The sequence below is a fragment of the Podarcis gaigeae genome (assembly GCF_964106915.1).
Source record: "Podarcis gaigeae genome assembly, chromosome: 3".
Lineage (NCBI taxonomy): Eukaryota > Metazoa > Chordata > Lepidosauria > Squamata > Lacertidae > Podarcis > Podarcis gaigeae.
The window spans coordinates 59,086,042-59,111,461 of NC_139680.1; the positions used below are offsets into that span (position 1 = coordinate 59,086,042).

A 25,420-nucleotide genomic window follows, 5' to 3' on the forward strand; every position below is an offset into this window, starting at 1 on the left:
AGTTTTGTTATGTTGATGTGGTGCCACTGAAAATCAACACACTTAGGGCTGTTTCCCATACTGCATGATGGGAATGCTCCCATAATTCAATCCTATGTCTGAAAGTTTTTAACATGGTAAGTTATTATGCATGCATAATCCCCTGGAGAAAAAATGTGCATGCATGCTAAGAATGTGTAACTGGATTAGTGCTTGAATAACTTTTATTGCACTAATCTGTATACCACAGCAGTACAAACTGGATCAGTAAGTACCACGTCTCCCCCTAGAAGTAGCTACATGTTTAAAGTTTGACTTTCTTGTCTCCTAAGAACAGAGTATAGAAAGCAGCCTTAATAAGGGATATGAAATGGTGATTTTAGAGAGAAAGTAATAGAAAGCAACATGGTAAATCCTATGATTTATCACATCTCACCTAGCAAAGTGATATGTGGGGATACCTCAGCTAGAGTGCTGCTTAAAGAGCCATCCTTCAGAAAATCTGTTTGTGAATAAGTATCCTAGCCTCTTTTTCATATCAGCAAAATGTATCCTGGTGCTGCATAGACACCACAAGGAATACTGGGTGATATTCAGCAGACCTGCTAAAATCAAATTCCTTAAGGCCATTGGTTTCAATGTGTCTGCTCTGAGTATGTCTAATATTGGGTCTACCCCATTATTGGTGCTGTCTTCCAAAGGCCCAGCTGAGAAGCAGAGCCAATCAGAAATAGCACTTGGGTTGTGATGTTCATGGAGCATATTGCAGGATACAGTAAATAGCACATTATTATATCCCCTCAGCTTAAGCCAATCATACAGGATGTGAGCACTTGTTCAGTTGTTTTCACAAATGATGTTCCTATATGCTTTTAAGCAGGCTTGTATGCTATGTGATTTACATTGTTATGAATTGGAGTGGGCAGACTCTCTACAATCTCTACATTCACTGACGCATCATAATTTGAAAAATTCATAAATTTCTGAATTTAGCAAGGGCTGGGAATGACGCCAGCTAACTTCCTCACGGGGCCAGTCTGGTGGTGGTGGGTTGATGCTGATGGCCAACAATGGTGCTGATGGTCCCTCAATGGAAGCCATCAACCAGGCAGAATGCTCTGGCAGGCACAGAGGGCAGTTGCCAGGGTAACAGGGTGTGTGATGTCACCACAGGAAGAGAGAGCGTCCTTTTACAGCAGAGGTTTGGGGAACAGGGGTTTCTGGGAAGAAAGAGCAGGAAGTGGGCAGAATTCCATGTGGGGATTGAAGGACAGCAGTCTTGTTGGCTGATGCCTCTGAGTCTAATGCTGTGCTGCTGGGGAGGGCAAGCCCCTTCTTGGGATGTAAATGCTGTGAACTCCCTCTCTTTAAAATTCAGGTGTAAATATATGGAAACAAGCCATATTTCTAAGACACTGCAGACTCCATTGTGCCTTGGTTTTCCAATGGAAACACAACCCTGGCTTAGTGCCCAGGAGTCCCCTGGAATTTTGCTACTGTTCAGCAGAGATTGTTTTTTTAGGGTGGTATCTGTGACCAGCTAATCACCAATATTACAGAACAAGCATCAAAAGCAAGTTTGGAAGAGCAAGTCTTCTTATGGAAAACATGCTTTTGTTAGGTGGCTTTACATTTCTAAAACAGTGACTGGGATTAGCAGCTATGAGTGGCTGGTTAGGATGTTTTTGGGGTGTGCATTGCACATATGCTTTTTAGGAAAGTGCAACTTTTTTTTTTAGCCCTTGAGATATTTAACACTATTTATAATGCTGTACATTTTAGCATGCGAAGCAGCCAGGAACATTCTTGGGGCTTCTGCTGCGATACTGACCAGCCAGGCCGCCAGCTTTCTGTGGGCAACATATTTTTTCAACTGCAGTTCCTTTGAAAAGGACAGGCAAATATGCACATGTAGTTTACATACTTTCTGTGGTTTGCATATTCTGTGGCTAAAAATATCCAAACCCCTTTTAGCCCACCTTCAGAATCAGACTTGAAGTTAGACTGGGATGCAGAATCCAGTTCTTGTGAGTATCTCATCCTTCTTTGCATCTGGGGAAAAAAATTGAAAGAGAAGGAAACCTTAGACTTCAAGCATCTGACTTTGAGTTAACATTCTTGTCTCTGTTAAAGAGCAACAGCTCCATATGTCTCTATAAAAGGAGAAATGCACAAAGGTTTGGACAGGGCATGAGAACACTTATTAAATCCAATACTTGGTCAGGGAATCTTAAAGAAAATATTGTTTGATCTTGGATCCTTGCACCATTGAGAGAAGCAGACGCTTGTGGATTGTTGGCAGCTTAGCTTAGCTTGCTCATACTTTGCTATTCTAACTTTCTCAACATAAAAGGGTGCAAAGAGAATTTAGCCGAACTGGAATGAGAGTGGGTGGCCAGTCAGACAAACCCCAATTCCCAGCACTGCAAGCTTGGACAAATGAGTAGGGTGTGGGACAAGTTGTAGATTTTCATTGCATTTGAGCTGGCAGAGTATGGTGCAAATCAGAAGAAAGGCACAGATGAATATGGAACTGGAGCAAAATGTTATGGAGTTCTAGGAAAACATCTCACAGACATTTATTTGGTAAGTTTTCAAGTCTGGCATAGAGGTCCACGTTTATCACAGAGCAAAGCCTCGTGCAGGGTTGAACTAAAACATTTTGCTGCCTGAGGTAGGGAAGCAAATTATGCTCTTGTCCAAGCTCCAACCAATTTATTTTGACATCTCAAGCAAAAAAAAACCCCCCACAAGCACCTCTCCCCACTCCCTGACAATAAAAATATAATAATAAATTGAATAATTAGCAATTTGCTGCCTTTTCATGACACCCCAAATCAGCAGTCTGAGGCAAATGGTCTTATTCTGTCTAGTAGCTGGGCTGGCTCTGAATGTAGTTTTTTTTTTTTTATCTCCTAAGAATATAATTCAATGTAAACTTACTCGAAAGTTCCATTGATTTAACTGGGCCTTACTTCATAGTAGACATCTATAGAAAGGCCATTTTTATCCATTGTGATATACAGGCAGCAACCATTTTGCATGAGGCTTCAATTCCTGGCCCCTGTGCCAGTCGGTAGAGGGCACATGAGCCCCGTTATACCCTGTTCTGTCCCCATTCCACCCCCTGCCCTCTTCTGGCTCAAAAATGACCTGCACATTGGTGGTCATGTATCAATCAGAAGCGTGGAAAATGGTAGGCGTCTGTATTGTAAATAGAAAACAAAGCCTTGCAGCTCATGAGCCAATGACATCACATTTCAGATGATCTAGCAGGGCCAAGCCAGAGATGCCTGCACTCAAATCTATCTCAGGAGCATACTTCTACGGTTACTACTGGTTGCTAAGTTCTATAACTTGAACTGGGATCTAGTGCCTGAAGCACAGAATGCAGAGAATACTGTTGTGTTGACCAAGAAAAGGCAGAAGACCAGAAAGCCAGGTTCCTACTGTTGCTCCTATGATCCAGAAGGTTAATGTTTCCAGTCAATCAGAAAGGCTGAGGTTGTACACTCCTGTTGCTTCTACTGCCAGGCCAGCAATCTATAATTGGCTCAATAACATTCTTTTTGTTTGTTTCTCTGAGCTTCCCTGGGAAATACTTGAAAAAGGCAGTTCAAAACAACAACAAACAAATGGGTGAAATGTTTGCCCCTTCCCATGCCAGTCTCACCATTTCTAAACAAAACACCAAGTCTTTTAGATGGGGGGGGAAATGGTAACAGGAAGCTGGGAAGCTACAAGAGAGGTATTGTTTGCCTCTCCTTAAATTGAAATTATGCCCTTGTGTACATTGCACAGTCAGAAGTATCACTTCCTGCAGAAATGTGTGTGATTGGTATCCTGGTCCAATTCAAGATGCAGAAGAAAGAACAAATAGCATGCAGCTTTGTGGGAGATGACAGGTCATTCCAGAAGCAGCGAAGACTAGTTAGGCAGAGGAAACCATAACCCCTAGATCCAAATCTGAAGGAGTCTCAGCCTGACTCAATATGCAGAGACTTTAGTAGAATCAGTAGGGTAGGGTTTATGCTCAGACCATAAGGCTCCTAATTGAGAGCCCAGTCGCAGTGCTGCCCACCCTGTATCAGTATCTATATGTAATATATGTTTAATAACTCAGGCAGACAACGATCTGGATTAAAAAATGGCCACAACTTTATTGATTACAGAATGTAGGTGGAATTTTGGCTCAGGCACTGGTTGTAGCCATTCCAGCCTCCTACTGGAGGGCTAGAACCAATGCAGGGTTGTGCCAGGATTGTGGCCTCTCCAAGCGTTAATCTACTGAGTTGGCCATCCTAAGGCCATTCCTGGAAGCCCTGTCGTCAGGAGAAACAGGGGAAGCAAAATAATGTTAAACTGCGAATGAAAGGAATGGAGGATTGTTAAAGCAGCAACCTGAAAGGCAGAAAACATTTTAGAACAAAATGAAATTGACCTGGAAAATAAAGAAGATGAATGATAAGGGGTGGGGGTGGGTTGCTTCTCTGCCAACTGTGTTGAGACCGGACAGGGCTGCCAGCATTTATGCCTGGCCGGATGCAAGAGTAAGCGTGCAGTCAATGTCTTCTCAGCCTGTGAGGCACACCCACTAGGCAGGCCACTGATTGGCCCATTTGAGATGCTGCAGGAGGCGGGAACTTGAGCCGGATGTCCAGGAGGACAGAGGAATTTCCCTAACAGCCACCTGGCCATGTGTGCTCTGTTCTCACTGTCCGGGGATGGCAGCTGAGCTCAAAAGGCGGCAACAGGTGCCCACCCAGGAAGGGGTAAGTGTCCATTCTCTATAAAGGTGCAGGGAGGAGGTGGCTAAAGTAAAGGAGTAAGTTCTGCCATGACATCTGCAATAAGAGAAACAGGGAGGGAGGAAACACAAGCATTTCCTACTGCCTTCTGAGGAAGCTTGGAAGAAAAGTCTTGTGAATGACTGAGGCACTACAGCAACAATTTTCAAAAAAAATATTGGAACTAAACTGAGATCAGTGGAATGAACTGGTTGATACAGGAACAAAGGGAGTGTTTTCTTCACTTTTAAAAAAAAATCAAAAGCAACTTTAGCTGAATGAAAGTTTAAGTGGAAGATTGGTGGTGGTAGTGGAGGAGGAAGGGTTATTTAACCTTTCTTCCACCATTTTCCACATTCATAATCACCATTCATAATCACCACAATCAGAAAAAGCATCTGAAGAGAAAATAGTTAAGCAGAAACACTCCATGCTTCCTGTTGCCAGTTCCTCTCAAACTGTATCTTGAAGCTGTTTGATTTTAAACAAACAAACGGAAAATATACATGTTTGCATGATACATCTAATTTGGCTCTAAACCTGTCTTTCTCCAGCTTGATTCTACTGCTTCCTTTTTTTTTCTACCCACAAAAGCGAAACATACTTCCAAACAATAACGCCTGTTGCTCTTCAACAATACTTCAATTCAAGCTAAGGTTATGGGACCATCACCTGTGGATAAACTATCAAATGCCAGGAATTGAAGGTTCACCATCTGGTCCATTGAGTGAGTTCCAGACAGTGTCATTCAAGTGTAGTTGTGGAATGTCAGGCCAAAAGGGGGCATGCCCTCGTTTAAAAAAGCAATGTTATGGTCATTACTGAATGCAAAATGCAGAGTTTCTTTATCTGAGCAGAGTTTGATTTCAGCACAGTGGAATTTGATTCCACTTTGGTCTCACAAATGAACCAGGAATATTAATTTTATTAGTGTATGAATGCGAGGGGAAATGCCTTCCCACAGCCCTTTTCAAGTCTCCCTACATTTTTCACAACTAAAAATCAAAATTTTTGGCGGCGGCTGTATCACCACAATAAGGATAAACACAATGTTTATAGTCTGCAGTGCTTTAGAATTAAACGGCAGGTAAGATTCTCATTCCCTTATCAGTTAGCCACACAGGTAACAATCCAGTGTAAAACTGTTCTCCTTTTGGAAATTCACTCCAGAAATTCACTAACAATAAAATGCCACGTTCCTCATTTTGCCAGGACTAGAATGTTCAGTACAATCCTATGAATATTTACTCGGAAGTAAGACCCAGTGTCTTCCAATGACATTCACTCTCTAATAAGTGTGCTTAGGATCACACACTTATCATCAATAAGTAACACTGTTATTGGGTGAAAGGGAATCTCCTGTGGTTACACTTCATGTTCCAAATGGGGTCACTCTAAAAGCAATGACTCAGTGGCATTTGCACACTAACTTCTTCCTTTTTGGTTTAAGCAGGAATGCTTTGAACAAAGGGGTTAGAAAGTCAAGTCAGCTGATCCATCTGTCTTGGGAGCACAAGAAAAAGCAGGACAGGGCACTGGGAAGCAAATGTAGTTCTGAAATACCATAAAATAGACCTTGAAATAATATCAGTATGGATGAGCACATAACAGAGAAGACCTGTGTTTTTAGTTGTCACATGGTGGCAAGTCTAAGAAACTTATGTGTAACTTCAATGGGGATTGGGGTTTGAATTTGCCAGAAAGAGACAGAGCAGGATTAGCTATCAACATAAAAGTATCAGAGTTGTGCTATCCAACAATTAAGGAAATCAGAGAGTTTAATAGATGTGAATGATAGTACAGTGGTACCTCGGGTTAAGTACTTAATTCGTTCCAGAGGTCTGTTCTTAACCTGAAACTGTTCTTAACCTGAAGCACCACTTTAGCTAATGGGGCCTCCTGCTGCCGCCGTGCCGCCGGAGCACGATTTCTGTTCTCATTCTGAAGCAAAGTTCTTAACCTGAACCACCACTTTAGCTAATGGGGCCCCCTGCTGCCGCCGCACCGCTGGAGCAGGATTTTTGTTCTTATATCTGAAGCAAAGTTCTTAACCCGAGGTAATATTTCTGGGTTAGTGGAGTCTCTAACCTGAAGCATATGTAACCTGAAGCATATGTTACCCGAGGTACCACTGTATACTAGAAACTGGTGTTTCTCCTGAACTCAAAAGAGGAGACAGCTTCTGGCCCTTGAATAGCTATCTAGATGTTGGATTTTCAGCATGCAAGCTATATATTCTGAAAATCCCTCCTCTGAACAGCTATTAGAGGTTCTGGATCCCTGTTCTCTTTTGCATCTGGTCATCTTAGCAGTACTGGGTACAACGAGTGGGGGGGGGGAAGGCCCCACCCTGAACCTTCACATTTTCTGCTCAATATCTATTAGTATCTATAATATTGAACATTCACTTGGATGCCCAGAAAGAAAATCACTTTTAAAATCCACATGATTGATCAAAAACCACAATGGGATTCAGTCCCATTTATTTCAGTTGCATGGGCTCTATTCAAAGTGCTTCAAATGCTAACATTTAACTGGATAATGCTCAGAGTTTTAAAGGACCAGTTGTGACTGGTGTTGCATTTCAAAAAACAAATTGATTCTGCAACAGATGCAACAAGCTTGTGTTTAATATAAATCTTCTTCCCCTGCCTCCCCGCAGAAAGCTTACACTCAAGGATCAGTGAATTTGCAAATCCTTTCCCACTTAACATGTAAGTGGTGCTATAGAAAGGGTTACCGGTAGCTCTTTGTTGCAATATCCTCTTCCAACAGCAGCTGGCTGCTATTCCTACTTCCATAGAAGGGTACATCCTGGGTCCTAAGCTGTGCAGGCAAACAGAGGCTCTATACAGTGATACCTTGGGTTAAGAACTTAATTCGTTCCAGAGGTCCGTTCTTAACCTGAAACTGTTCTTAACCTGAAGACCACTTTAGCTAATGGGGACTCCCACTGCCACCGTGTGATTTCTGTTCTCATCCTGAAACAAAGTTCTTAACCCGAGGTACTATTTCTGGGTTAGCGGAGTCTGTAACCTGAAGCGTCTGTAATCTGAAGCGCCTGTAACCTGAGGTACCACTGTACTGGCATAAAGAACTAAACTGGTAGCTAGTAGTTTGGCATCAATTTTTTAAAGTACATTTTATGATTTATTTATTTTTTTAAAAATTCTTTAAAGCCCTGCTAAAGAAACCATAGTTAGTGAACAAGATCATGTTGATGATTTTCTTTGCTGTTGCTGAACTTTTAAAAGAGAATCACATTTTAAGCAGTGCTTTTTTCAGGGGCTACTCAGGGTATGTAGTACCGGCACCTCTTTTTGGGTTGTTTTTTAAGTATGGCACTTACTGTAACTACTTTATGATGAGTACTGGCACCTATTTTTCTAGGGGGGAAAGCACTGATTTTAAGTATTTTTTAAAAATTATTCATTCAACTAAAATCTCATGCATCATGTTTATGGGAGCAATGAATACAAAAAATAGATTGGATGGGAATATTAAATTATTGCACTCAAACAGGATTATAGGAGCTTATTTCCTTCTTTGCTTTCCCTAATTCTTCTAAAATATTAATACAGTCAAAGGGTGTTATTTGTGATGCACCAACACAGAGGCAAACCAGCGAGACTCTAAAACAATCTCTTTGGACAATCCTTAAAATCTTTGGTCTAGCGGCTATTCTGTGGCTCCTGCTCATCTTTTCAAGAGAAGAGGCTATACAAAACAAACTATTTCTGTACAAATCCAAATAACCATTTATTTTGGTAAAATTTATACCACCAGATTCTACTTTTAGCCAGGAAGTGCAAACAAAGCATGGAGACAGCTTGTTCCCTGACCCCAAATTCATTCTGTGTTGCTATAGCACCACCCTTGAGAAAATGGGGCTGGCTCTTTTCCTCTCCTTAGTTCTGCTCAATGGGCTTTTGTCAGCTGTTGAATTATAGCATTAAAATTTAAATACTACAGATTTAATGGAGGATTATTATGACACCCTGACACATTCTTTCTGTTGCTGCGGGAAACAAACCCAGAAAATGAGCAGAAGACATTCAAACAACAACAAGGAGCTTTTAAGCCACAGTGATGTTACATGTACATATATTTGGTAACAAGACGAAAGGCTCCAACCTTGATTATTATTGTTTCTGTACCAAAGGAGACTCCAAAGCTGCACGGATCACAAACCCTCTCAAATTAGGGTTGCAAACAATTGCATTCTTCCCCGCTGATTGTCATTCCTTTTGCAAGTTCATTTGTTTTGTATTCACTGAATGGAACTTTTTGCTTTACCTGTTCTTAGCCAAATACACATAGAAGGGGTGTGTGCATGCATACACATGTGTGTATTCTTCCATAGCACACACACATTGATTCATGAAATGAATGAAGGGGAGAGGGAGAAAAATCTGTAGCTGGCAGTCCCTGAATGCTGAGTTTGCATTGCATAGCTGTATGTATCTTTGGGAAAGCAGATGAGAGTATACAAAGAAAACCCCATCATGGGAAAATTCAGAAATGACAGGCCAGATGCTGACATTTTACCCCTAGCATCCCTTCAGATACTGCACAAGGCCTCCAGGAGCTGCACAATACCACAACTCATGATGTTTTGCCAACAGCATCTGCTGGTTCTAATGCTAGTGGCAGCAGCACGAGGCCACGGCACCCTGTGGTGTAACATTCCTGCATTTTTCAGAGAATGAAAATCACCCTACAATGCACAATGCTACGTGATGCATTTATTATTATTTTTGAGACATACTTCTGGGGCAGAGAGGAGAGGGTGGAGTACTCAGCCTTCTGTATGCCTCTTTACAGCAATAGAAATGCACTTAATGAAAAGGATGCAACACAATTCAATTTCTTTCGGGAAATTTTAAATCATAACTAAAACATAAATAATTCCCATTTCAAAATCGCATAAGATAGTCTTTATTAATCATGATATTATTTACACGTTTAGTCTGTGAAATGTGTATACTCAAAACTGGTAAAGATTCAGGCAACACACAAATAAAGATAGATTTTGGGATGACGTGTAGGGGGAGGAGAGGTAGGAAATCTTGTGCTAGCACTAATTTTGCCCTATATTTTGAAGTCTAGATGAAAGGAAAAGGTACCCACTTCTAAGTACCTAATCAATACAGTAGTAAGTATACATCAAACCTTTGTTCGTGGGGGGAGAAGGGACATCCTGTTTTCTCACACGAAAGCATGGTGGCCATTTTGGGTGCCATGATCTTGTGTGATTTTGCACCAAGATCTTGCCCAGAAAAAAAGCAAAAAAGCAAAAACAAAACAAAAACCCAAAATAGCTTTTTCCGGGCTGCAATCTCGCATGTGCATCCCCTAAGCCATGGGAAGGCAAACTTGTAGTGTCATGTTTACAGAATCTCTTTCTGTCCCAAATGAATGAGGATATGCAAAGCTTACACTCAAAAATTGCATCAACATACAAATGCTACATGGTAAAGATTACCTCATTGGCCCTGGAAACATTATCTAACCCACCTCTGTTGTAAGTTTTTTAAGATAGATTCCCGAGTTAACAAATAACACTGTTCTGGCGGGGAGATGGGATGGATTGCTTACCTGGTTGATCTCGGTTAAATTATTTTGCTGCCCAAGGTGAATGTCGATGTCTTTTGTTGAGGACTTTCTTCTTTTTACTTTTTTTGCTAGTGAAGTGTCGGTTTGCCTGAAGGATGACTTCTGTAATAAACAACAGAAAGCTTATAAAAGGAAGGTGGGGAATAAAATTCATAAATATATATTTTTAAGTTGGATTTGATGGATTGATTGATTGATTTCAGAATGTATAAACAGCTATACATTCAGTGAACACCCAGACAGTTTACAGAAATAAGCTACAAAAACATAATACAAAATACAAAACTTTATATATTTATTTTAAAACAACAAAATTTATTTACTGTTTAATTGTTAGGTGTTTAAAATATGCCCTTGCAAGTGAGTTCCAAAGATTTCCCTCTTCCTTCAGCATTTGAAAAAACCATAAATTTGGTAAGTTAAAAATTGCTTTACTTACAAACTCTTCAAAGGTCTGGTCCTTGTGTTTTTCCAAACACCAGTCAGAAAAGTTGCACGGGTAGTAAAACTTAGCATAGTTACAACACTCTCTGATTATTGGTGCAGTATTTCCTGGAGAAATTGAACCTAGGACTCTCTGCATGCAGAGTATATGCTCTACTATTGAGTTAAAAAACCACCAGATCCACTATGATGGTGTAGGGAAAGCACATTATGGAGTGGAGAGTGATGAGTTGTATCTATCAGTTCAGAGGAAAATGGTTTACCTAGATCTGGACCCACCCAAAGAACAATCAGAACAAATAAAGAATTTGCGGGTCGTTCTTGAGAAAATTGAACTCTTCAAATTACATTATTTTCTCCCCATACCGCAAGTATACCAACTTTCAAGCCATGCAAAAATTTGCTAGAGCTTTTTATATGAAAGGTTTACAGCTATTTTTATTATGCTTTCCATATTCGTTTTAAGTGCCCCGTTTCCAGGAAGCCTTATTTTCGGTAAGAAATTGTGTCTTCGGAAATCACTTTTTAAAAAGAAAAGTTGTCACTGGAAAGCAAACTTCCAGTTAAACAATATTTGGAACTGAAATAGTAACAGCTTTATTTTTAGGGTTTATTTTTATAAAAAAAGAAAAAAGAAAAACATCACTTTCTATATTAGAAAAGATAGTATTGAGCAAATGAGTGCACTTGGAACAAAGGGAGGGTTGAAGGTATGGAAGGAACTGGTCTAATTTTGATTTAATGTTTCCAGCTTAAGATTCTTACCCAGTTCTTCACTCTACACTTCCACAAAGCAATTCTGGGCTAAAATGGCTCCCTGCTGCTCCCTGAACCAGCACTCTATGCATTACTCTCCTGCCTCTACCGAACACTGACAACAGAGAAAAGCGTGCTTCTCAGCAAACCACCAGCTAGTTGGGTTTTGGAATTACGTAAAGTTTGTATAGTTAAAGCTATGGTGTTCCCAGTAGTAATGTATGGAAGTAAGAGCTGGACCATAAAGAAGGCTGATCGCCGAAGAATTGATGCTTTTGAATTATGGTGCTGGAAGAGACTCTTGAGAGTCCCATGGACTGCAAGAAGATCAAACCTCTCCATTCTTAAGGAAATGAGCCCTGAGTGCCCACTGGAAGGACAGATCATGAAACTGAGGCTCCAGTACTTTGGCCACCTCATGAGAAGAGAAGACTCCCTGGAAAAGACCCTGATGTTGGGAAAGATGGAGGGCACAAGGAGAAGGGAACAATAGAGGACGAGATGGTTGGACAGAGTTCTCGAAGCTTCCAGCATGAGTTTGACCAAACTGCGGGAAGCAGTGGAAGACAAGAGTGCCTGGCGTGCTCTGGTCCATGGGGTCACAAAGAGTCGGACATGACTAAACGACTAAACAACAACAGGCTGAAGGCAGATTGCTTGCCTCCCTTCAGCCTAGGCCAGTGTAGTGTACCCTCCAACATTCCTCAGATGAAAACAGGGACATTTCTCACTCCTCCGCCAACTGACCTTTCTCGATCCCCCATTTTTTTGCTCCCACCCCAAGAGCATTTCCTGTCAGAAGAAGGAAGAGTGCCACCACTGTGGCCAACGGGCACAGCATAAATGCCCTCCACTGTCATAAGAAAACCCTTACATCACAATTTTATATTATTTTGTCTTTTGGTACAAAAAAGAAAAGCACCCACAAATATATTTTAGAAAGGGACAAGATTAGACATGAGTGCACAAAGCATTGCCCTCTGCTCTGCTTTCCCCTTCTTCCTGCCCAGAGCTGTCCTGCCCTCTGCCTCCCCCTCGGAGAGGACACTCCATGCAAGGCTTGGCCTTGGCGCAGCAGCCTCTCCTCCTCCTCAGCTGCTGTCCAGCAGTCACTACGAGCTGCCCAAGGGAGGAGGCCAGCGGCAGCGGCCATGGAGAGGACATGGAGAGGCAACGGAATGCTCCCTCACCACTCCTGCCATGGCTGCTCAGGACAAACACCAGCTCATCCTCCCTCCTGAGCTTGGTGGTGCTGGCACTGGTGGAGGAAATAGGGACATCCCAGGATCAAATCAAAAGCCATAAAAGGCCTGCCTCGGGGATGTCAGCTTAAAGGACTGCAGGGAGGGGTAGGATGAATTGGCCGCACATGCCCTCTAATCAATTTCCCCAGCAGGCAACCTTCCACCATTTAAAGGTTTGCAAGAGACAGCAGTAATTGGCCTGGGAGAATATGTACCCTCTGAGTCAAATTATCCCACTATCCTGACTTTCCTGACTTTCTATTTACACAAACACACTACAATGCTTCCATATTCCATCTGATTTCCCTTTTCATCAACCTATAGCTTCTTTTAGTTTATATATATATATATATAAAATGTAAAACTGACTTTGGAAGGAGAAAAGACTGCCACAAAAAATATTGTCCCTAACCCCACTAATCTTATGGGTTTTATATCAAAAGACCTAATTGTGCTAAACAGGAAGCAAACATATGTCATTCATATTTTAGCATCATGAGTTCTGCGTGCTCCTTCTCATCTGATAAAAATTACTGATTTGCACAAAAAGCAAGCATTTCATGAAATAAACTTCAGTCACAAGAGCACAAGCCAATTTTAGAACATTTTCCTATGGTTAAATATGCTTTGAAATTGATAAAATGTGAGATACCCTTCCCATAAGAACTTCCTTCTCTTAATGTGACAAGCAGCTTCTAGGGAGGTTCAAATGGAGATGCCAGCCTATATTTATAAAATACCTGGTCAGGACCAGGAGTGGATATTAGGTGGGAAAAACTCGACTTGATGAGTTTGGAGTAGGTCAGGTGTGGGGATGGTGGATAAATTCAATTCAGTTTGCATTTAAAGCCACATTTATCATATTTTCACTTTCCCAAACAATTTGAGAACTAAAACATAGCCATACTTAGAAATGTACATTTATCCAAATTTTGTGATGCAGTTCTCCAACCAATCACTGTTGACAGAAATGCATATATTAGGTAAAAGTATGCATAAGAATGAATATATTAATAAAAATAATATACAAAATATTTTATATTAGGAAAAATTGCTTGCAAAAAAGAAGAAGAAAATAGATTGAACATGGGGGGGGGGGGAGCACCAATCACATCTCCCGTACTTGTTTACTGAACATACAAAGATGATTGTGTGAATAACTGGTATAAATCTATTGTTAGCTTTTTCTAGTAGTACCGCAGTTACATTTTTGTAGTGCATCCTTTGCAAGTACATTGTAGAAAGTTTTTTTTTAAAAAAATGGCATTATATGTTATTATTAAATATCTGTAGTGCCAGCAATAAAAAAGATATTTATGCATTGCCTTCTTTTACAAATCTGTTCTGTAGCATAAAACTAATGTGATGGTAGCAATGAAGGATTTATCGGCTGCTTGTTTTCTATCAGCATTATAATGGCTGCAGTTATGTTTTGGGAAGCTGCTAATGATCTACCTTGACTTCATCTACTACAACTGACATGACATCATATGCCTAGCCATGCTGTTCCGCTTTATAATAAAACAACCCAGCTAAAATGAAGGTGCAGTGCTTCACTTATTAGAAGCTTCCGGTTCATTCTTGTGGCTGTTATGATGCCACAAACAGAGTCACTTAATGGATGAAGGGTCAAACCTACCAGCTTCCTCATTAGGAAAGGGTGAACGTGTGACTAGAGCCTTAGAACAGATCGTATTATTCCTTTACAGTTTTTACCTTAGAGTCATCAGATTGTCTGCCTTTATCTCCATCCACTTTATCTTCATTCCAAGGAGAAGAAAACTTGGAAGGAAGGAAACTTTGCTGCTCCAGAGCTGGCATCTCATTGGTTAACTTCTGCTGTGGCTTTTGAACCTGGAGAAACGTGAACATGACAAAAGGTTGCTGCAACCTTCTAAAGGATACCTTTTCTCCCAATTCAGCTGCCTTCCAAAATCATGCTTCCTCTTCTTCTGGCCCTCCATCTGCTGCTGAGTTTCTTTCAGTCTTCATTCTCTCACCTTTTGTTCCAGGAGGATCTCTGAATCTCTATCAGAACTTGGTACTTCTTGGTTCCCAGGTGTCTCCATCACAGGAAGGAAAGACTAGGTAAAGAGAATGCCAACATACCAGATGTTTTTAGAACGTCAGCTCTTCAGGGTGTTTTCAGAAGTTGTTGGACTCAGGAACAGTGGCAGGCAAGCCGGAAGCACAATGGGAAGTACTTCACTGAGGAGCTGCTGTCCATTGCGGGAGGTGTGAAGCTACATTCATACATCATCTTAGGCACATTTGACTTTAATGATGTCAACATGGTTGCAGGCAGGATGGTTGAAATTGTGCAAATCAAGTCCCAAGCAAGTCTGCAAGCGTAGCAGGTCTTTTCGTGCCAGAGCTGCTTAGGGATGCCTGGCACAAAAAGAGCATTTAAGCTTTTGACCTTGCTTGAAGGGCTAGGCCACCTCAGCATGCTGGATCTGGCTAGTGCTATGCATGCTCTCGCAATAGGGAGAACCTTCAATGGGATAAACATTTCAAATTTGTTTACATGTGCAGCATAGACGTGAATAAGCTGTTAACGATAATATAGTGGTTATTAGAGGACAAACTGAACAGAGATATCCTTCTTGAGGTTCTGCTTTTAGTGCTTCAGTAGAGTGTGATAGAAAAGCTTGTTTCGGCAGAGTGTGATATCAAAGCATCGAAGAGCAAACTGTAAACAGGACTCAGCTAGGGAATAAGGAAAGGAATGCATTCAAATCTCAGTGATCTGCTAATGGGTTTTTACTGGATTATTTTGCAAGGCTCCAGAGTAATTCCAGATTTTCAAAACTGTCTCTCAGCCAGCCAGCCAATCTTCGTTATTTTTAGTTAGCTCATTTACAGTTTTCATTTTATTGCTCTAATTTGTGAACAGCTGTGCCATCAAATTTAAATTCCAGTTCTTGTTTTGTTTAAGGTTAAGTAACTTTTTCCTTCCAGCTAGATGTTTTTGAAACATTAAAGGAGGCTGGAGAAGGGACAAGATGCCTGCATTATTATTATTTTTAAAAAGACTCAGCATGATAGCTTCTCAGTCAGTGATCTATGTTATTCCAAGTAACTATTTTGCCATAGACAATGGTGAACAGCACAAAAAAATACAAGATCTTTCTGATTGTATGGCTAAAAGGAAGATCATGTTGTTGTTTTTCAGAAGAGTTGGAGGCTTCATGAAGAAACACCAGTTCCTGGACTGTGCACTCTTGTCTCACAATCCTCTCTGGGAACTTTACTTCCATAATGCATTTCAATAAAGAAGGAAATGGATAAAAGGAGAATGTACACCATGCCATGAATCATACTACCTCTGACTTAAAAATTTTTTGTACTTGAGTAAGGTTTTTGGTTCTTTTTATATAATTACTTAAAGGCAAAAGATCTATGTGTGTTCATGTACCACTAGGCAAAATGGCCTCTCCCAGCTGCTAAAAATACATAGGAATCCAGGCAGATTTGCCTCCTTTTTGTTACCAAACACCTCTTCCCTCTCAGTTCCAAATGATCAACCTTCTCCTGTTTCTGGTAGCCTCCCAGGGGCATTGTTTGAAAAGAATCTGGCTACCCCATCTTTTTTGTGTGTGTCACAACATACCACTATTTCCAGGGTATTTTCAGATACATTTTAAAACAGGCCTGGAAAAAGGCTTGCTCTTCATAGCCGCTCCAAATGGCTAGAAATTTCACTGCACACAGGTGGTGTAGTGACAGTAAAGGTTGTATTATTATTATTATTATTATTATTTAAATAGTTTTTAAAAAGAAAGACAAAATAAAAGGCAGTTCTTGGACCACTTTATAAAATTGTAAGTACTTTTCTGAAAGTTTCAAAAAATCCACACAGAGGTTGAAAAAGGGACAGGACCATTGGGACTTACTAACTTAGCTTCAGTCCATTCCAATGTAAATAGTTTATTGATAACACAGTGCATCTGAACTGAGTAAAAGTCTGCATTACCGGACAGTTCTTATCAAGATTCTCATGCTGAGGAGGATTTGAAGCATTTGATGCATTTGAAGGGTTCTGTCTACTGCTGCCTTCTGATAGTCTCATCCACTGTAGGGAAGAACTATCTGATGCCATCTGTTTTTTAAAAAATGCAAAATTTTAAAAGAAATGTTATTCATATAAAGCAGTCCACAAAACACTTCTTTGCTTTCTAGGTTACCTGTTTAAAAAAACAGAACCACTGACAACCTCTCACTTTAACTTATATTCATCAAAGTTCTGTCCCCTTAAAGATGGTTGTTAAGACTTAATTTCAGTTAATAATGTCTGGGAATATATAACAAATAAGAAAAAATGAACTACTTGCAGAAGTTGAAAATAAATATTTCTTTCTACATTTCCCCCAGAGATGGAGGACTTGGGCATTCTAGAATGTGGGAAGCACATGCTGTCCTTGGCTGTCAAAACATTAAATTTTTTGGGTTGTATCAGAAAGCAAAGGAAGCAGGAAGTGTATTGGTCTCTTGGTCCCCGATCCCTATGCTTTTCAGAATGTTTGAAGGCACTCTGTTATCTACAGAACATGAGCAAGTGTCAAGCCAGTTCAACCAAATTCATCTTTAGTGTATAGTTGAAACATAGTGGATAAGGTCTCCATTTATATTAGGCTGAAAGATTTTCCACCATATGTGGAAAGAATTGTTGCACACAGATCTACTAAAGTGAACAAACAAATCCTTGCATATGCAATACACCATTGAACAGGTAATTTTAGCATCCAGCCCTATGATCACAATGAGCAAACACCATCCAAAATCTGTGTACCATTAAGACTTAGAAGTGTTTCACTCATACCATCACTGGCCTACTTTTCATTTCACAGAGAGACATTATGAAATCTTAAATATGGTTGTAGGATTAACATACTGGGAAAATTCAAAAACATAACCATAATTAAAATACATTGCAAGCTTTTTTCCTCAGTACTCATCTTAACTACTGGATAAGCATATATGTCATTCTGTGGAAACCTCAAATCCTTGGTTGGTTTCAGGTTTTTTGTTTCAATGTGGGAGATTTAAGCTAGTCAACTTGAATACAGAATAGAAAAAAAAAGTCTGGAGCTGTTTTAGAACATACGGTAACCTTTTCTGGAAATTCCCCTTTTCTCTCTAGGCATTTATCAAAGCAGGAAATGTCACAGGCACATACACCATACTTCGAGATTTCCAGGATCATTAAAAGTAACTATAGAATCTTTTGATAATTAAGAGCTTGGTTTGTGTTTAAAAGAATTTGGTTCATGTTGGGCAAATGAATGGTCTTCAACTGCAAACAGATACTTTGGTGTAAACATATGGTATCCTTTTAAAGAATGCACTTGACATTGGATGAAAAAGCAACACACGCTAGGGTACTAGTGAAACTGTATGCTCCAGTGATGTTTCCTGCTACACTTAAAGCCTGGAGAATGAAGAAGCCATTATAAGAAAATTAATATTTTCCCTTAATCGCTGTGCCAAGAATATGTTTGAATGACATGAGGATTTATAATGCCAGCGTTCTGGATGTACAGATCTTAAAATAAGACAAAACCACCACTAAGACCTGATTTGGTCCTACATAGTCAAGACATATGTACTCTTGGAAACCACATAATTTCAATAAGAGAGTTAATCAGTTCCTTGTGCAAGTCTTCTTTGTGAGAAAGCGCAGCTGATTTTCAAACCATTAACCAAATTCACTAAAAGCACATTTAAAGCATGCTGCTTTTCCCAAAGAATCCTGTGAGCTGTAGTTTACTCTACACAGAGCTACAGCACTCCATGTATTGTCTTCTGCTGTTTATGTAAGAACTCACTTCAGAGATAATGATAAATTAAACTTCATTATTGATAATGCCTGGGAGCATGGACAAATTAGAAATTAAATCCTCCAGCCAGGTCACACCTTTCTGGGTATTGATGTACTGGGTCATAGCTCATTTTTTTTTAAGGAGCCATGTGTCAGATATTTAGTTGATAATGCATAATTACACCAATAACCCGGAATGAACTACAGTTCCCAGAATTCTTTGGGGAAAGCCATATGCTTTCAGTGTATGATGTGGATGTTAAATTAGTCAACTTCAGGATGGGATTAAGTCAGGCAGAAAATTTTAAGAAATTGGAATGGAGCGACGCTAATAAACATAATTGACTGCCAAGTTAGAAGATTTTAATGCTAAATTCAAGTTTTGTTTCTTAGTGCAATTTGACCTATGAAGTCATCTTCAATAATGTTATACTATGCTGGAACAGGAACAAAAAACAAATGAACTGCTCTTCATCAGGCCAAAAGATTACAGTATTTGACAAAATTCCTTTCACTTCATGCCAATTACCACCCAAGTGTCTGAGGGTCAATTTTGTGAAGTGTTTCTCTCTTTCCATGAGGATAATATATGGTACATGGATGTAGTAAATTCAGATAAACAACCTAGCAATAGAAACAAACACACTGTCATATTTTGAGAAAGGATCGACATGAATCAAGGGCAAAGGCTTTATATGTTAAACACTCTATTGTGCCTGTTTCCAAAATGCTGCTAATGCTTCACCTGTTGACCTATAGCCCATGTTGTTGTACAAGGAGGTCTGTACAATTTATGAATACTGTAGCCCCAAGTGAGGGCTGTTTAAATGGCCAGGAAGTGGACCTGAAGGAAGCCTTCCCACTCCATCAGTTCCACCCCCTGGCCCAGGCAATGTCCAGGCCTGCATCTCATTGGCCAACGCAGGCCAGGATCTGGTTCCTGATAGGCTGCACGGGCTTACGCCCACACCACCCATCAGGAAGGGGCACTGAAGCTAAGATTCCCTTGTTGGGGTCCCCAGTGGAGCCTCTGCTGTCCTGCAACACCGCCACACCAGAAGGGTGAGCGGACTTATTGTACAAGGAGGTCTGTACAATTTAGTGAATACTGTAGCATCGGATTAGAGAGATGGGCAGATATTTTTGTATTTAGCTTTCCATTATGAGCACCAGGAAGAATGCATACACCTGACTTGCAATTCTTTCATTCTTATAGCCACACATTCACGGGTGAACTTTTGGAAAGGGCTGTGGTGCAGTGGAAGAATCTCTGCTTTGCATGCAGAGGGTCCAAGTTTCAATCCCAGGCATCTCCTGGTACATTTGGGAGTGCTTCCTGTCTGAAACCCTGGAGAGCCCCTGCCAGTCTGTGTAGACGATATTGAGCTATATGGACAAATGGTCTGACTCAGTATAAGGCAACTCCCTGAGTCTGGGGATAAACATGTAAAATGGAAATTGGCGGTCATTTTCAGCAAGAGATTCAGATCTCTCAACACATTCAAATAGCACAAGGTGCAGCCTCTCCTAAACAGTATCACTTCAGTCTAGGGGTGGATCATATGTTGAATGTCTCTCCATTATTTAAAGTTTCCCTCTAGGAGAAAAATATGATATCCAGAATGTGATGCAGACATTCTGCTCACTTGTAAAGCCTGCACATGAGCAGGGAGAGTGGAGATGAGCACACTGAGCTCAATATCCCATTGCCCACCAACTCCTGGAGGGCAATCACCAGTAGCATGAGGAGCTTTCACCAGTACTGGAGGTTCCCCACTTCAGGCTGTCACCGTCTATGAGTTGGAAGGAATAGAGGACAAAGCTTAGCGCATTTGTCCCCGTTCTTCCCACTTGTGTGCAAGATTTACACTTGAGCAGAATAGCTACATAGGGCTATAGAATAGCTACATAGAGAGTATTTTTACATGACGAAGCATTCTAATATGAAATTCCAGACTTCAGCCTTAAGTGGTACAGTCCAGATGGACCACAACATATATGATTTCTGCATATCAGTGCTCACACCACATTGCTTGGGGATGTGGAAGACAGGTACCGGGCAGCCATTTGGTACTGTAGAGTTATTCTCAGGATATGGCTGTCATTGGAATATCTACTTCTCACATATTTAGCTCTATGGGACAAAAGCGGCCAAATCCCAAAGCTGCTCATGAAAAAAATGCCATGAACCACTAACATTCTTCTTGCTCTTTAAAATGGTCTAATTTAAGAAATTGAGAATTTTTTTAAAAAAATGTCTGGAAGTATTTTTAAAAAAGTATGCCTCCTTCAACCCTACGCCAAGTCTTTGCCTGACATAATATAAAGGTCTGGTTTATAAATTAACTGCAAGACAGAGTTTATAATGGAAATAGCTATTGACCCTTGGCTGCGGCAGTGCATTTTCTGTGGCAATATTAAGTTACAACTCTGTTCCCTGGGCACAGCCTAGTGAGTTATATAACAGTGGTCATTGCATGATTGCGCAACTTCCTTTACCTAACCCTAATTGCATGCTGGACATAAAAAACCCCCTCTTCTATGACATGTTCAGCAGAGACACTGGTGACGCCACCAACCTCATCCACTGTTGCCTTTTAAGACGCTCCAATGAGATGCAGCATGCAGGTGCCACCCACCTTAAAAGGATATTTTGTTTTCCTGTCTCTCCTTTCCGAACTGAAAAGCGGTTTCTGACTAAAATGAACTAGTACAGTAAAATATTTGAACTAATAGGAAAAGGCGAAGCTACATGTACAGGGCATACTGTACTTAAGATTTTGGCTGAAATGTGAGACAGCCACCCAGACGAAGGAGGGGGGGAAAAAGAAAGAACACCTACATTAAAAACAAAAAGCCTCCTTGTAAGCTCTTTTTAACAGCACAAGCATCCTAGAAACAATTAAGTACCTCGGGTTAAGTACTTAATTCGTTCCGGAGGTCCGTTCTTAACCTGGAACTGTTCTTAACCTGAAGCACCACTTTAGCTAATGGGGCCTCCTGCTGCTGCTGTGCCGCCGGAGCACGATTTCTGTTCTCATCCTGAAGCAAAGTTCTTAACCCCAGGTACTATTTCTGGGTTAGCGGAGTCTGTAACCTGAAGCGTATGTAACCTGAGGTACCACTGTACGTCAAATGTTGTCTGGGTTTTGTATGCCATCCAATCAGCTACATTAGTAGCACTGTAGCAAGTCTCTCCTGTGAAAGGCTAAAGAAAGACAGAGAAGCCATGGGGTTGAATGAAGTCAGCTGCTGGTTAGCTTTTCCTCCTGCACAACTATCTTCTCAGCAGCCATTCCATTTGGTGACTAGAGTATCAATTCATTCATTTTTCTTTTATGTTTCATGTCTATTACATTGTGAAATAAGAAGCATAATGTTGGGATTTTTTGGGTGGCAGGTGGGGCGGGGGAATATTTTTAGGTGCTTCCAATCCACTTCTTACTTACAATTGTTGAAATGAAAGGAACATCTGAAATAAGTTAACACTGTGCCAACTTCCCCTCTGCTTCACCCTTCTTTCTCCTGCTACACAATAGCAATCCACCTGTTGGAAATCTAGCACAGTGGATCCAGTTCCCTTGACAGGCCACTGATGGGTTGGTGTTTTTGGTTTATCTGACTATGCACAGGGATGGATCTACTCTTGATGGGGTTACACTTCCTTTGAAGGAGAAGGTTCATAGCTTGAGAGTACTCCTGGATCCTTTGCTGTCACTCGAGGCTCAGGTGTCCTCACTGGCTCGGAGTGACTGCCATCAGCTTCGGTGGCCCAGCTATGCCCCTATCTGGACAGGGATAGCCTAACTACTGTTGTCTATGCTCTGGTAACCTCAAGGTTAGATTACTGCAATGCGTTCTACATAGGGCTGCCTCTGAAGATGGTTCAGAAACTTCAGCTAGTGCAGAATTCAGTAGCCAGGTTGCTCACGGTTTGAGCATCTGGGTCCGACTGCACTGGCTACCAATTAGTTTCCAGGCTTAATACAAAGTGCTGGTTTTGACCCATAAAGCCTTAAACGTCTCAGGACCACAATACCTCAAGGACCGCCTCTTTCCATATGAACCTACCCTGAGATCATCTTCTGAGGCCCTCCGTCGTGTGCCTCCTCCTCGAAAGGTCCAGAGGGTGGCAAAACAGGGCCTTCTCTGCAGTGGCTTCCTGTCTGTGGAATGTTCTCCCCAGGGAAGTTCACCTGGCGCCTTCATTATATACCTTTAGGCACCAGGCAAAACGTTCCTTTTTAACCAGGCCTTGGTTGATCCGATTTACCTCCTATGCCCTTTTAAAATGTGTTGGGGGGGAGCTATTGGGTTGTTGTTTTTATTTTTATTAGGTTTTTTGTGATTTTATATCTTGATTTTATTCTGTGAACCGCCCTGAGACCCCCGGGTATAGGGCAGTATATAAATTCAATAAATAATAATAACAATACTGTGAAACTAATGAAGCTTCAGCTTCGGGGCCCCTAATCCTGAAGGGGTCCCAGAAGTTCACATTACTCTAAAAAATTGGGTCTAGTAGACCTTATTTGAGTCACACAACTCAAATTACTATTATTATTGTATATATTTCAACAATCCCAAAGTTTGAGAGTCAGTAGCACAGAAGTAAAGGTGGAGTGTTATGGTACAGTAATTTTAAGCAGTTAATGTTTTTTCCTCTAGGAAAGGCCAACATTATCTGGTGTTTACCCAGTACCATTACTTCACAGTTGAGATATCTTTTATCAAGTACACAGAGTGTCCCAATTTCCTAGGGATCAGAAGTCAGTTAATAGCCAATTTGCAGGCAGCAGCCTCATGCAAAACAGCCTATTTTATATATATATAAAATAGGTATCTGAAGAAGTGTGCATGCACACGAAAGCTCATACCAAGAACTGACTTAGTTGGTCTTTAAGGTGCTACTGGAAGGAATTTTTTTGTTTTATATATATATAGTTTCTGTGGCTAGCAAACAGGACTAGTTTAGAAACTGCTTCTATAACACTTCTTCAAGTCAATGACGCACTCCTGTAAGGAGGAGAAGGTTTTCTAATTTGCAAGCCGTGCCTTTCTCTACAAACCTGCCAAATAGCTCAAGTGTGTAATTGTACTTTCTTTTCTCTCTCTAAAAAAATCCCTCCTTAAGAAAACAAAATAGCTTTTCTTAAATTTGGTTTCGGCTTTCAATGACTCACAAGTTACTCCTTATTGGGGCCCTCTTGTTTATATGCAGAGCATTTAGGACACGTACTGAAATGTTATCCCTACAGAAAGCTCAATAGCTCTAAAACCCCAGAGCCCCCCAGTGCAGAGGAACAAGTAGCACTCTGTGCCAACTTTACAAGCCTAGAATAGTGCTGAGCAGCTGGCCAGCCAAACTCCTTGTTTTTGGAGGATGCTTACCAGCTCAGTTTTGCTATCTGCCCTGCATGCTCAAATATACCTCAGTTTGTCCTGTGGAACTAATAGTAGCTAAGGTGCAGTCCAATGGCCTGAACACAATTCAACTCCTCAAAACTCTTTTCGAAAAGTAGTATAGAATAGAATGGAAATTTGGTCATGTATGGTTTTGACTGGTGGGGCAGAGTGGGTGGGTGGAGTCATACATCTCCCCCAGTAACCAGCCGCCACTGGAAAATCCAAAGGCCCTGCTCCGGAAAAGTGAAAATATGCATAGGGCTGGGCCTGGGAAGGACCCAAATGTGTAAACAAATCCAAGCCAAGCCCCATCTCTGCAATGGAGTCTTAGGGAGGAAAGGGATTTATTCAAATTTTTAAGAAGGTGCCATGGACGGGGTGCAGAAAAGAGAAGAGCCCACTGGACTTTGTCTGTTGCACCTCAAAGAGTCATAGCATGAGGAAGGAGATAAAGGGGATGTGTAGACTGGGTAAAAGCTGCTGCCTCCATTGCTTCTGCCCAGCCCTCAGTGTGAGTGTTCTTAAATGAGTTTGTTTGCTCCTGCACACTTGGTTTGGTGGGAAGGCATCTGGTGGTGGTGCTCTAGGGAAGGGAGAGACTCAGCTCCCTTGCACAGTGGTTGCCTGGGATCACGTTGCCCACCATCCAGGGGACATTGTGTGTTGGGTAATCTTACCCTAGGAGCCCATTTCTCAGGAGCTGAATCGCTCTCATTCAAGAGCAGCAGCACCATACACCCTCCTGCACCACTTAATGCATCAGGTTAGCAAGGAGTGTGCCTAGTGGCTCGTGGTGCTGTGGTGAGGCAGGGTGGGGCCGTGGGTGGTGGCCCCCGGTGAGCTCCTGGACCTTTGGTCTGGCCCGATCTGGCCTGCCTAAGAGGGTCAACACAAAAGCAGTGTTAGCCTCCTGGGATGTGAGCACCATTGAGGGGGAAGGACAAGGAGAAGAAGCCTTTATTTTACATGTCACAATATTTATCAAATTCATCATCTCTTGACCTTGGTACTTTAGCAGTGTTGTTTTCTGTCAGATGACATTTGGTGCCTATGAATCAGCATAAAAAGTGGAACAAAAAGTGAACATTGAGCAGTCTAACAGATCTACTTCTATACTATTTAACAGCATTTGAATACAGTTTAATCACCAATTGCCATGTGTGGGTGGGGAGTAGAGAGAATTAGCTTTTTCTGGATAATTTTGGTTAGGAGCAGCTTTCAGATTACCCACCTCTGATAACTCACATGAACACTTCAGAGTTGAGATGATGCAGAAGGAACAAGTCCTTCAAATGTTAATGTTCTCTTGCCTATTCACAAGATTAGCTCAAGATATTTAGTTAACAGAAGCGTCAATTCACAAGAAG

At 41.1% G+C, this 25,420-nt stretch overlaps 1 protein-coding gene across 1 annotated transcript in view; it reads right to left on the reverse strand.

The window, feature by feature from the left end:
• Positions 1 to 25,420, reverse strand: part of LOC310840888 (uncharacterized protein) — a 118,152-nt gene that overhangs the window by 71,689 nt on the left and 21,043 nt on the right. Inside the window, exons 6-10 of the mRNA XM_083731087.1 lie at positions 16,803 to 16,928; positions 14,827 to 14,910; positions 14,543 to 14,680; positions 10,365 to 10,484; positions 1,959 to 2,031 (exon numbers count right to left, since the gene is read on the reverse strand). Of these exons, the coding sequence (XP_083587213.1) occupies positions 1,959 to 2,031; positions 10,365 to 10,484; positions 14,543 to 14,680; positions 14,827 to 14,910; positions 16,803 to 16,928 (541 nt within the window). The remainder of the gene's footprint in view (positions 1 to 1,958; positions 2,032 to 10,364; positions 10,485 to 14,542; positions 14,681 to 14,826; positions 14,911 to 16,802; positions 16,929 to 25,420) is intronic.